At 40.9% G+C, this 13,200-nt stretch overlaps 2 protein-coding genes across 3 annotated transcripts; one reads left to right on the top strand and one right to left on the bottom strand.

Annotated features, from left to right (window-relative positions):
- The first annotated feature begins 1,429 nt into the window (after positions 1 to 1,429).
- On the top strand, positions 1,430 to 7,655 carry orc5 (origin recognition complex, subunit 5). Of its 2 annotated transcripts, none has more exons than XM_010892563.4 (14): positions 1,430 to 1,529; positions 1,798 to 1,912; positions 2,109 to 2,387; positions 2,649 to 2,723; positions 3,517 to 3,628; positions 3,885 to 4,015; positions 4,187 to 4,235; positions 4,396 to 4,486; positions 4,629 to 4,675; positions 4,932 to 5,044; positions 5,264 to 5,311; positions 5,406 to 5,516; positions 5,724 to 5,836; positions 5,975 to 7,655. In XM_010892563.4, the coding sequence occupies exons 2-14, from the start codon at positions 1,799 to 1,801 to the stop codon at positions 6,018 to 6,020; spliced, it is 1,329 nt and encodes a 442-aa protein (XP_010890865.2). In that variant the 5' UTR covers positions 1,430 to 1,529; position 1,798; the 3' UTR covers positions 6,021 to 7,655. The 2 variants fall into 2 exon arrangements, with proteins under 2 accessions (XP_010890865.2, XP_010890864.2); XM_010892562.4 differs by having other exon boundaries at positions 1,795 to 1,912.
- A 414-nt stretch (positions 7,656 to 8,069) lies between these two features.
- Positions 8,070 to 11,713, bottom strand: guca1a (guanylate cyclase activator 1A). The gene is made up of 4 exons (XM_010892561.2): positions 11,371 to 11,713; positions 10,208 to 10,357; positions 10,037 to 10,130; positions 8,070 to 9,932 (listed from the first exon to the last, which is right to left on the bottom strand). Exons 1-4 carry the CDS (start codon positions 11,566 to 11,568, stop codon positions 9,805 to 9,807), a joined length of 570 nt encoding a protein of 189 aa, XP_010890863.1. The 5' UTR covers positions 11,569 to 11,713; the 3' UTR covers positions 8,070 to 9,804.
- Positions 11,714 to 13,200: the final 1,487 nt, after the last annotated feature.

Genomic DNA, 13,200 nt, shown 5'->3' with positions numbered 1-13,200 from the left:
TGCACAAGGCTGGGATGGGCTACAGGACAATAGGAAAGCAGCTTGGTGAGAAGGCAACCACTGTTGGCGCACTTATTAGAAAATGGAAGAAGTTCAAGATGACGGTCAATCTCCCTCGGTCTGGGACTCCATGCAAGATCTCACCTCGTGGGGCATCAATGATCATGGTGAGGGATCAGCCCAGAGCTGGGACCACAGTCTCAAAGGAAACCATTAGTAACACACTATGCCGTCATGGATTAAAATTCTGCAGCGCAAGCGAGGTCCCCCTGCTCAAGCCAGCGCATGTCCAGGCCCGTCTGAAGTTTGTCCATGACCATCTGTATGATCCAGAGGAGGAATGGGAGGTCATGTGGTCTGATGACAAAAATAGAGCTTTTTGGTCTAAACTCCAATCGCCCTGTTTGGAGGAAGAAGAAGGATGAGTACAACCCCAAGAACACCATCCCAACCATGAAGCAAGGAGGTGGAAACATCATTATTTGGGGATGCTTTTCTGCAAAGGGGACAGGACGACTGCACCGTATTGAGGGGAGGATACAATGTGATTTTCTGGATTTTTAGATTCCTTCACTCACAGCTGAAGAGTACCTATAATAGAAATTACAGACTTCTACATGCTTTGTAAGTGGGAAAACCTGCAAAATCCGCAGTGTATCAAATACTTGTTCTCCCCACTGTACATGTTCTGTTTGCCATATAATGTTGTATTGTTGTTTTATATTCATATTGGTGTAATTATCTATTAGAATTAGATCAATGGATGATATAATGTGACAGTGGTGGTGTTATATAAGGCTATCAACATTTAATATGTGTAATATGTGCTGATATTAATTTGTTCTGTACAAACCCAGTCCAAACCCTATGCATCTATGCATATAATTATGTAATTTTGTGCAGTCATAACATAATCAACCTGCTTTAACTGCCTAAACATAAAGTGATAAATCTCTGCAGATGATTGGCATATGTGGTATATCTGGTCTATCTTGTAAAAATTATTGATTCAGGGCCCCTTCACCCATCTGTTATTATGGATGACAATGTCATTGTCTTCAAAGAACCCTATATTTAATGACAGTTCCAATTTCAAAGTAAAAAATGAATAAGAAATGAAATACCTACTAAATTCAATGTTTTAATTGTTACCAAGTTTCATTTAATCGAAAACAGGATTTAATTTGAATTTCATGCAATTCATAAGTGTGTCCCAAATTGTATGGTCATTGATCCACTTACCAATTCACCTTCGAAGTCAGCAATACCTGGCAATGGAGGGTACTTCGAGCAAATGGGTATAGGCGAGTATGGGAATCACTGAGGATTTTAAAATGATTTTTTTTAACCGAGTAACAAAACCCAGCAGGTCGTTTTAAATAGACAACTACAACTCCCAGAATCAACTGCTTCAACCTGGCTTGTAAACGGAGAAGCACGTGTGACGTATCATTTAGAGACGCGGGAAACGTTTGACACACGGTTATGTTACGTATGGATTTTTATTTCAGTGCGTGAACGCAAATCAGGTAAAACTACTCCGCATACGTACAGTAACAATGTAGATACATTTTTAACAAGTACCTTTAAAGTTTCCACAAGATCTACACTGTTTTTGTCGGTTGGTTTAGATAGTTAGCCAGCTAGCAGGGGCAGACTGACGAACAGCTTGTTTTCACAATGCTACGTCTGTAAAGAGTTGCCATATCCTTTAACTTTCTCCTTACATCTATTAGTTATATGCCTAACTATTTCGATAGTAATAAAATTTACGATTCGGCGTTTGTCCAAAAGTAGAATGGCAGGACAACTTCTGCAACCGGGATACGAGGAAAACAAGTTGCAGCGCGTGTCAAAACTGCTGCCGTGTAGAGACGTCCAGTCAAGCATGCTATTGGCGTTGATGGGAGAGGTCCGTATGCTTTGAAAACAGTGACCTTGAACGAAACATGTTGAAAACATAATACCAATATTTACCTGGTAGTAATTTCTTGTGTCTGCACTTTAATGATAAACTCGTGTATTATGCGTAATGCATTTCTTAACCAATATGTGGGTGAGTCATTGTTTTGATATTTTTATTAACTGTATACATTTTCTGTCTACAGCCAGAACAGTACAGCTATCCCTCCATTTTCATCTATGGTCATCGTGCCACAGGAAAAAGCCATGTGATACACACTTTGCTAAAGGAACTGGATATTCCCTATGCCACAGTGACCTGTGTGGAGTGTGTCTCTCTAGGATTGCTGTTTGAGCAAGTGCTGTTCTCCCTCTTTGGCCCAGACAGTGCCACACTTCTGTCCCGCAGTCCCTCGCTCTCAGACTTCGTACGGGTCTACAAACAACTTTGTGTGCAGAATCCAGCAAAGCAGACCAAATACATTGTGAGCAAAAATGGTTAACCTTTAATAGTGGTTCTTATTATTATATATCTTTTAAAATTGAATATTCTAAGAAGCAAACTTTTCTACTATGTTTTAATGTATTTTACCTCCTTTTAAATTATTGTGAAAAAGGTATGCTGCCTCAGCTATAAAATACAGATTCTCTTTCTGATGAAGTATAACATTGTTACAAAGCATAATATTGTGCTGTATTATCTGGAAGGATAATCCTAGTGACTCCTGTGTTTTGTGTCTGGGTAGGTGCTGGACAGGGCTGAGCTTCTGAGAGATATGGATGCCAATCTCCTCCCTGCCTTCCTGCGCCTTCAGGAACTAGTAAGAGACATGACACCTTTTGGAGTGTACTACTTCATTATGTTGCCGAGATTGATTGAGTTAGTGAATGATGGATGGATGGTAACTAGAGAACAGTGTTGCCTTTTGAATTTAATATTTCAAGGAGATACTCATTTAGGGGCTTTGAAAGTTAGCAATAAGGAAGCATGACAGTCAGTTTACACTCATTCTCAGTGTATGTTTTGTGCTGCAAATATTTTTTGTTGTGAAGTTGCATAGTTTGAATGAATGATGGAACATGCAGTAAAAATGTCAAGCTTCTTTTAAAGGTAACAGTAACATGTAAAATGTGCATGAAAGAAAATGCGTTATGCATTAATAACATTAATACTAAAAAACAGTTGGTGCTCTGACAACCTGCTGACACCCACTCTTTATATTAATTATTTGCTTTAAAAGTGCAGAGACTACTAGAATGTTAAGCGTTACCTTAGTATTGAAATGGCATCTGTCTTTATGATCAGAAATTTTTTAAACATACTTTCTTTTGTAGTGGCACTCTGATAGTGCTGTCACATTGACAGACAGGCCTTTTTCCATGATAACTGGAAGCAGTTTTGAAATGTGTGGTGTTGGGAAATACAGTTGACAAGATGTCTACAGAACTGTCCTCCCTCTTCAGTTGACTTTGGTTATAAGGTGTAAAATAAATCCTCTTACATGAATGTTGTAGTGGTACTGTAAAGTTGTGCGCCCAAGACCCTGGTAGTGGTGAAACGTGTCTTCTGATTCTGTGTGCCTGAATGTAGCTGACCCACTCTTTCTCTGCTAGGTTGAGGACAATGTGACCGTGATCCTGCTAAGTGAGATAGTGTGGGACAAGTTCCGACCCAACACTGGCTGCTTTGAACCACTGCTGCTACACTTCCCTGATTACAGTAAAGGTATGGCTTCCCTCAGACAAGGTCCATATATGTAGCCCCCTCGACGCTGAATAAAAAGCAGAACGGTTTGTGCTTGTGAGTTCGCTTTAACGCTTCAGAAGTGACTTAATGAACGGCATCAGCATGAGAGAATTCACACGGAGGGATGCAGTGCGATGATGACAAATCAGTGTTTTAAGGAAACACTTAAGGTGTTCGTGTGTGCACGTGTGCGTGTGTTTAATGCGTGCGTGTGTTCGTATTCGTCCCCCTCCAGATGAACTGCAGCAGATCCTCTCAGAGGACAGCCACCCGTCCTACTCAACAGAGCTCTATTCCGCGTTCATCAACATTCTACTTGGGGTCTTCTACTCTGTCTGCAGGGACCTTCGGGAGCTCAGACACCTGGTTAGTTAGACACAGTCACCCTGACAGTCACCCCTCATCCAGGTCTTATACATGTTCATTGGAGGCTTAAAGTGTCAACGGTTTGGTGCAAGTGGGGTATTTCAAACTGTGCTTAACAACTTACAAATAGCTAGTAGAATATATTTTAAATGTCATTTTGTTTTCAAACAGGCTGCTCTTAATTTCGCCAAGTTTGTGGAGCCGCTGGAAAGTGGCAAAGGTATTTACTTTTCTACAGCTGTAAATGTATCGGTATTTCAAACACTTTGCCATCTTAGTTTCTGTCATTTGAAGAGGATTTTTTTTCTCGTTCTTTTAGCTTGTCTACATGTGTCAGATGATTTCTGGTGTAATTGTACCTTTCTGTTTTTTGGCCTCAGTGAACGAGAGTGAGACTCACAAGCTGTGGAGGAACATTGAGCCTCATCTGAAGAAAGCCATGCAGACGGTGTACCTCAGAGAAGTGTCCAGGTTTGTTTGTATTCCTCGTTCTTCCGAGGTTTGGACCCCTCGCCCCCGGTTACGTTTTCCATGTCTGCACTAAGCTACACCTGCTGCTGGCCCTGCAGAGGTGGAGTGTCCCCTGACTTGGTGGTGTCTGTGTTCTGCTCAGTGTGCAGTGGGAGCAGCAGATGGAGAAGGAGGCGGGAGCCGTGAGGGGTATGCAGGGAGACACTCAGATACACGCTGACGGAAACAAGCCGCCATAAAGTGGCAACATGACTGGTGGAAGGAACCTAGTTCCGCTCCGGTGACCCGGGCCAGTTCACACACGTGCCTGGGCCCCCTGTGCTGATGCTGGCCCACCCTAGTGGACCCTCCAAAACAACATCCTGATGGTTGGAAGGGAGGGTCCAGTCTGCGCTGATGTGCATTGAAAGTAGAATTACGGCAGCCTTTTCTCTGTCCCTGCCAGGTCTTTCTGCCCACGGCCACGTGGAGCTCCCTTACTACTCCAAGTTTCTGCTGATCGCGGCGTACCTGGCCTCCTACAACCCTGCTCGCACTGACAGGCGCTTCTTCCTCAAGGTACCGGTTCCCTCCGCAGCCCCCAAACCTCGGCCACGTCCGGCGCTTGGCCGCCTCCAACGCGTGACACGTTATGCCAAGGCGTCTCTGGGATCAGTTGTAAAACATCAATGCCCCCCGGTGATCGGGCCGGCGTTATGTTTCTGGACGCGCAGGTCTGTCTTTGTAATGTGTGGTAGTTAGTGATGATGTGATTCTCTCTCTCTCTTGTCCCAACAGCACCACGGCAAAATAAAGAAGACCAACTTTTTGAAGAAACATGAAAAAGTGACTGTCTCGATTTTCAAACTATTGTACTATTCCTTAGGTCCAGTCTAAGATGTTCTGCCTTTGGACTCTTAACTCTCTCCCTCCTATACAGACGAGTAATCACCTGCTGGGGCCCAAGCCCTTTGCCTTGGACCGTCTCCTGGCCATCTTTTACAGTGTGGTGGACAGCAGAGTGGCCCCCTCAGCGAGTGTTTTCTCTCAGGTCAGCTGCCTGTAGTGTCTGATTGGACAATAGTGTCTGAGATAATAGTCTGACCCAGATGATGGCTGAACTTTTATTTGTGGGATTACCATTCTAGTTCAGCATGTTCCTTTGCAATTGCTTGATTCTTTTTGAAGTTCTAGTCTGATTTGTGTTTGTGTTAAACCTCGGAACACAGTGGATGACATGCCCTCGTCCCCTCTCCAGATCTCGTCCCTAGTGACCTTGCAGCTGTTGAGTCAGGTGGGACACAATGACCAGCTGGATGCCCCCAAGTACAAATGTGCTGTCTCTCTGGACTTCATCCTGGCCATCTCTAGGTGTGTATGCTGTTGGTCTGTGTCTTTGTGTGTGTGTTGGTTTGCGTGTTTACCACAGACCTGTTTTGCTTTTACAGATTTATATTTTCCCTTGGATCTTTATGCTGTCTTTTGTGGCCACCTTCTCTTTCTTTTCAGGACTGTGAGCTTTGACATTGTAAAGTACCTGTATGACTTCCTGTGAGCCTGGTGATATGAGGGAGCGTAATTCAGCTGGACTCTGATGTACTGGACTGTGAGACATTGGACAAGTAGAAAGGTGGGGGATGAATGGACTGTTCACTATAAGCCAGGACCAAAACAGACTGTACTATACTGACCCCTGGTGACTGAGGAGAATTAACTTTTCAACACCAGCATTCTGTGAAATACTTCAAAAGATATTTAATTCTACTTCAAGCCTTGTTATTGGAAATCATTTTCATTGCATGCAGCTCTGATATAATTGAAGCTAGCAGGTTGCTAGCATAGCTTAATTGCTGGAAACCCCCAGGTATTGACAATGTAGACTCAAATCCCAGTATGGAACAAATTGATACGGTTATAGATGATTCATTTAAACATAAAATCACCAACCACCCACTTTTGTTGTTAAGTCCATTTCCTTGCTTTTGAGCCCAAGTCAAAGGTTCCAGGGGATCTCTGGCAATTGCACTTAACTAATGGTATGTTAGCCTCAGTCTTGAGTGCATACAGAGAATAATGGCATCACCTAGTTTGTCTCACGCTGGGCATACAAACGTGATAATCCTGCAGCATCGCTCACTGAATTTACCGGAGACGTCTGGTTACATTGGGTGTGTGGTGAACTCTTTGTTTACTATTATTTGTAAATACAAAAAAGGTGACATGACTGCTTTTTGTGTTAGATCAGAAAAAATACTGGCTGATTCTAGATGCTGCATTCACATGTTCCAGTAATGGCTCTGTTGTCTCACCTTAATGGTCGTGCTGATAGTTTTTCTTCTGTTATCGGTCCGATTCGCATTCAGCCGTATGTGGGCGAGTGCGACCTGAGCTGAGGCCCCAGCAGCCCTCTTCTACCTCATTTATCACCTCTTTATGACAGTGGACTTCTTCCCTAATAACAGTGGTGCCATGGAAACTGTCTGAGCAGGAGAACTGATATCCGTAGTGTCCAGTGCAGTCTACATGTGGTGGTAGATTCACAAGGCACAGCCTTTCAGTGCATTGAGTATTTGTGTGTCCATGGTGGTTGGTGGTATGTGTTATGGGCTACACAGGTAGAGATAATGAATGGAGGAAGGCTCTCTGGATTACAGGTAACATTCTCCTGTGTGCAGTGTTTTGTTTTTTTCACTAACCGTGTCTGTCAAGGTGAATTCCTTAACAGTGGCATCTTGAGTCAGCTTTGGGATGTTCCTGCGGGCTGCAGCTATATTTTAGAGATGATTAGTAAGTCAGGTCTTTATCCAGATTTAACACTTATCCTGTGAGCAGTGGATCGACCAGTATTGTACAATGCAGGGGTAAAAGGAGATTCAGAGCATCCAGTCCCTTTTTGGATACTCTCATCTCTTTTTTTATTGGTTTCAGTGTGATCTATTAATCTTATTTTACATTATTTTCACATTTAGTTTTGTACTGCTTATCCTTTGTAGAGCTTCTTGGATGTGAGTGTTACCATGGTATTGGTGCATGGTTGTCATGGTAACCGTGTTGGCGCAGTCTGGTTTGTGACTCATCTCTTGTTGAAAGGCTGTGAGGCATTTTGATTACTACATCAAGGGTGAACAATTAAAGCTGTGTAGCAGGATAAAAAAAAAATGTCACACCACAGTTTTTATTTACAAATAAAAGCAATAGCAATTTTGTTGTAAACAGTGTTTGTTGTCTTTTTATAGGAGAGGTAATGCTGTGTTCTTACTGGAAACTCTAGTTAACTATGACTAGTTAACTCGGGTAGGAATCTTTTTTTTATTTTTTTTTACCGGGAGCTGTCACACGGGCTGAACTCTGACATCATGACCCACTGAAAGTAGCAACAAACATGGCCACCAATGGTGAAGTATGCTGTCCTCCATGATAACTGTTCTATCCATAGCCACCATCAGCTGGCTACGGATAGGATGGTTATCATGGAGGATAGGATGGTTATCATGGAGGAAATACAGTGTAAGTTGGGGCTATGAATGTGTGTGTGTGTATATGTAGGTCATCCTAATTCCCATTTGGAGAGAGCATCAACATGTATGCCTAACTCACACACAGAAACATTTTACTAAATTTATTGTTTACTATCTTGTAGGAAAACATTAAAATGTAACAGTTTGATGATATTACTTCAAATGTATTAAATCATGAAAAATCTGTCAACATCTGTCTCCTTGTAACCCCTTTCAACAGAAAAATATTTTATATATCTGATCTTAGTTTTTTGCTAGATGTAAATTTTATGACTAAATTAAGTACATACTTATGAGGTCCCTAACCTATGGAAAGTAATTTGGTCACAAATAGGGTTGCAAAGGGAGTCTGTTACTTCTAATGTTTAAAGTCTTTCAGTGAACTATTAGAATAGTTTTAACCTTAAAGAGTTTTGTATTTTACTTAATACCTAGATGCATGGTATCAGATACTGAAGAATATTACAGGTGTCTGTCATTTTATGTAAAATACATTAAAAAAAGCATTTCAAAGTGCTTAATGGTATGAATAAGATATGAAACATGGTCCTAAACACAAACCAACTTTTGTTTAGTTTACCATCAATATGTATCCAGTGTTTTTCCACATAACTGGTGCCGATTGTGAAATAAGTAAACTGTTGGAAGATATGTAGCTAATTTGAAATAAAGTCAATGTTTGTTAGATCATTTTTATTAATAAAGTTATTTCCTCTTGAAACATATGGTTTGTCCATTAGAATCTCATGAATATGACACTGATATATATATATTTTAAAAAATACACTTAATATGAATAAAGTGAATATATATGAATATTTTATATTTTGTGATTTAAAAATACATTACAGAAGATGCCATAGATTACCTATCAATGACCTGTAGATTTGCACCCATATTTCTTTAGTCATGGCACAGAAAAAACTATGTTTGTCATTTTTCATTACTGACTTTAATGGGAGAGAAGTCGGAGAGCAATAACTTCTCCCATAGAAGCCGACCCATAGTCAGAGAGGAAGCACTCGACTGATTATGTTTTGTCTCAAAAAATGTAATTATTGGTAGGGATGAAAAATTGCAATGTCTTACTGTCAGGAATGCAACTTATTGTTTGCCCTTTGCGGGTTTCTGGCTGGGTATCTGTACTTTGTGACAACTGATGATGTAAGATGGGCTTTATAAAACCTGGCTGACATGATAAGTTGCCTGACAGCATTGACTCTCTCCAATATCCCTTTGTCCCCCAGCCTGTTTATGTTATGACCTAGTTGGGTCTCAGGGTCAGCTGACGGTCGGAGATGATCCGTCTTATCCAAAGTGAAAGTGCTTGGCTGTTTTGAAAATGACCAGGTAAAGGGAGTTCATAATTATTCAGTGACCTTAATAATTTTTTTCACACTTCTTTTTATTTCATTGATCACTGGTTAGTTCTGAACTCCCTTAACTCTATCCTTTTATTAAGATCTTAATTCGGAACAGCACTATACTAGTGAACACAGCTGAGCAAATTTTACTTTGTACTTTTTACACCTCTACTTATCATTTATATCACCTCAGCGATTTCAAAGATGTATAAAGACATTCATCAGCCAGTTGTGGTTGAGTTATTTCTATGCATTTGAGGTGCATTTGTCATTGTTATTCATCCTCTTGTGAATTTGGAGAAAAAATTATGCATTCAAAGCATGGCCCTTCAGCATTGCTAAGATAAGGTTTTCCTTTATAACAATCTGGGCTAGATCTTTTGAGAAGATTCATGGCTTTGTTCCTATGTTGTCCTTCGGCAGTGTATTACAGCTGAAGATGGAATTGGATGGCAGACTAAACGCTGTGCCTCCGATTGTGGATCATGGCTACAATGTGGGTGAGATCCAAGGTCTTCATCATCACCTCCATGAAGTCTTCGTCAGTGTGAGCTCCTGCCACAAACTCGTCCAAAGACAGCTCCCCTGATCAGTAGAAGGTTGAATGCAAGGTCAAATAGTTGTTTATCTGAAAAGGATAGGGCTAGAATAACCAGAGGCATATTGGACATGAAATACTGGACACTCACCATCTCCATTGACATCTATCTTGTCAAACACCCGGTTAGTGAACTCCTCTGCACTAACTTCCTGGTTTAAATTCCCATTAATTGCACGGATAGCCTGAAGAAGAGAAAAGGAATGAGTTGGTCTGCAGAAGGTTTGTAATATGGATCCCATTGTAAAACTGGTCTCTGTACCTTTATGATGTTGAGCAGCTCATTTCGGTCAATGCAGCCATTTCCATCTACATCATATAGCTTGAAATACCAGCGGAGTTTATGTTCCATTTTACCTCTCATCACCAAACTCAGAGCAGCCACATACTCCAAGAAGTCTATGTAGCCATCCTGGAAAAGGAAGGAAAGCGTTAGTCGAAAAACATTTCAGATTACCTCTGTCATCTTCTCAAGATGTAGGGGATTATGTTCTCCTTAGAAGATCTGGCCTGATCATTATTATCAGGGATCATCTTTGTATAACCAATGTGGGATTATCGCCCCACAGCGCAATGGCAAAGCTGTGTTAACACAAACACTTAATTACCTCACCTCTACAATCACACTCTTACTTCACAAAGGGCACAATCTAAATGTCATAATGTGTCATCCAATTCGGTCTCCAGCGAATAGTATCAAACTTTTAATTTCCAACATCCACACATTTACCCAGAAAACCAATCGTTACTTACAAAACTAGAAGAAAAAAAATCAATACTTAAAACCATCTATTTCTGATGCTGGAACAATGCAATCCACAAGAATGCCAGAACCTGGAGATATTTTTGACAGCTGTCTTTTGACAACAGGAATCCTAATAATAAATTGCGTATAATCCAATCCCAGCCCATTATAATTGAACGTGACTGGGTTACTAAAAATAGAGAGTAAATATTGAGCCTTAGAACATCTGAGACGATTAACCTACTCTCTTTAAACAGTCACCTGGAAGACAAGTCTAAACAAAAACCTCCAGAGATCTCCTACCTTTAGTTGTAGATTCTTAATGGTTTAGGGTGTACCTTATATACACTTAAAACAATATTTATTGGTCAGTGGTGGGAAATTGATCTATAATCCTGGTGTTAAAGATCCATGCTTTACCATTTCATACTGGTCACTCATGGGAATCTAACCCTGGAGTTGCAAGTGCCGTGCTTTAACATTTCAGCCACAGTTGCACCCACAGTTAGTGTACACATTTACTGTACAGCCAGTAATATCCTTTAACATGCCTTTTTTGGCAAAGGTGTGCCTGAAGAATTCCTGTTGTACTTTCTGATAATATACACAGAAAACTTGTGTAGGACTACAGAATTGCCTTTGCCAGTAAGCTTGGTTCAATCAATGCAGATTCTTCTTACCTTGTTCATATCGAACGTGCGGAACATTTGCTCGATGTAGGCGTTGGCCTCAGCATCCAGTCCCCGGAGTCCGAAGAACTGCTTGAACTCATGCAGGGTGAGCTGACCTGAGGGACACTCCCTCATGAACTTCTTATACCAGAGGTGCTTCTCCACAGCCTGCAGGTCTTCCACGGTGCAGCCTGTTGAGTTTCCCATGTCTGTAGAGTCAACGGCGGCTATAGTCTGTTGGAAAATGTGGACAGTGTTGACGGTCACCTTTCGAGCCCTATTGGTCTACTGTGAAGCGAAGGGTATCGCTTCTCACAGTCACAACAACGGGACCTGGGATGAGGTGAGCACCGGCCCGGGGGTTTTAATGCCAGTTCAGTACGGGACACACCCTTTTGTGTTCTCCTTGTTTCTAATTGGCTGTAATGCAGGTACAGCAGCAGATAAAGAGCATAAGGTGTCCCATTGGAAGTAAAGGGGACTGTACACCAATGATGGAACAGAAATGGACTGACTTGTATTCTCCTGCCAAACTGAGAAATGCAGTTGTACTACACATAGAGTACTTTGAGAAAGTTCATCCTCCAAGTGTTTGCACTTGATTTAAAGATTATTCACAGATAAAGGTCATTTAACACATAGCACTTACAGATTAAACTGCTAGTTTCTAACAGAAACTGCAATTTCCACTAATCTTTTGGACAGTTATTGGGCTGAATTTGTCAGTACTGTCTGTCCTATATGGATTGCCAATATTCTGGAATTTTCTGCATTTGTAGTTCATCTGTTGAAATAAATTACTTCAAATTTCTTAAAATCCTCTTTTGTAAGGCTGTATTTGTCATAAAGATGTATCTTTAGCATTTGACTGGAAATAGTAAAGAATCACTGTTAAGTTCAGTTTATTGAGATTTGTTCATATTAATACAACATTTTGTTTTATTCAGAGAGACTAACAATTAATGCTAGCTAGGAGAGACAACCAGATATCACAGTCCTAGTAAGTACTGTATGTTTTCCTCAGCACAGTCAGTGTTCATGGAAAAACATTTTTCAAATGTTAAGGTAGGGATTCCACTGTCCTGATGTTCGGGGAAGATTGTTCCACCTTTGAGAGCTTTGCGTACGTGTTGACTCCTGGTATGGGTGGGAGGGCTTAGAGACCAGAGGTGTCAGAATGTCAGTTCAAGTTGGCCCAAGTCGGTACTCATTAATAATGCTATATCTGAATTAGTCAGATTAAATGTTTCATTCAGCTCAACAAAATGATGCAACATTCAAACATGTAACATGCAAATACCAAGAATATACAGGTACATGCAACCAATAATCAGAATGAAATATTCACTCCAGGATTGTAAACACAACTAATTAATAACATCTGTAGCATATATAAAACATCATACAAACTGCACAACATTCAGTACACAATTTGGTAACGTAGTACACAAAAGTATTACTTTCAAAAGGAGTGGTTGAAATAATACAAAGATTGGAGATCATCTTTAAAAAAAATAACATATGACACTACACTATGTTAAAAACTTAAAAAGATAAAATTGAATGACTTCAGTAAGGTGCCTTCGATTCTACTTCTACTATTCCAACCTTTCAGCTGTTGTACTTTCCCAAAGATAAGCAAGCATCTATAATGCCTGGAGCAGGCCACTAGGGTTTTATGTTAACCCTAAACAATCCTTAGACTTCCCCGGGTTTAACAAGACAAGTCAGTTCTTTCTGGTCACCCTGATTCTCTGTCAGGACTGGGGCAGATCTGCTTGGAAACCCCTCCACCCCTCCTTCGATGCCACCAATGCAGGTGTCTGTAGATTGAGTCAA

The sequence above is a fragment of the Esox lucius genome, chromosome 23 (assembly GCF_011004845.1).
Source record: "Esox lucius isolate fEsoLuc1 chromosome 23, fEsoLuc1.pri, whole genome shotgun sequence".
Taxonomy (NCBI): Eukaryota; Metazoa; Chordata; class Actinopteri; order Esociformes; family Esocidae; genus Esox; species Esox lucius.
Note: the sequence above shows the minus strand (reverse complement) of the source record. Positions and strands in the feature narration are given on the sequence as shown.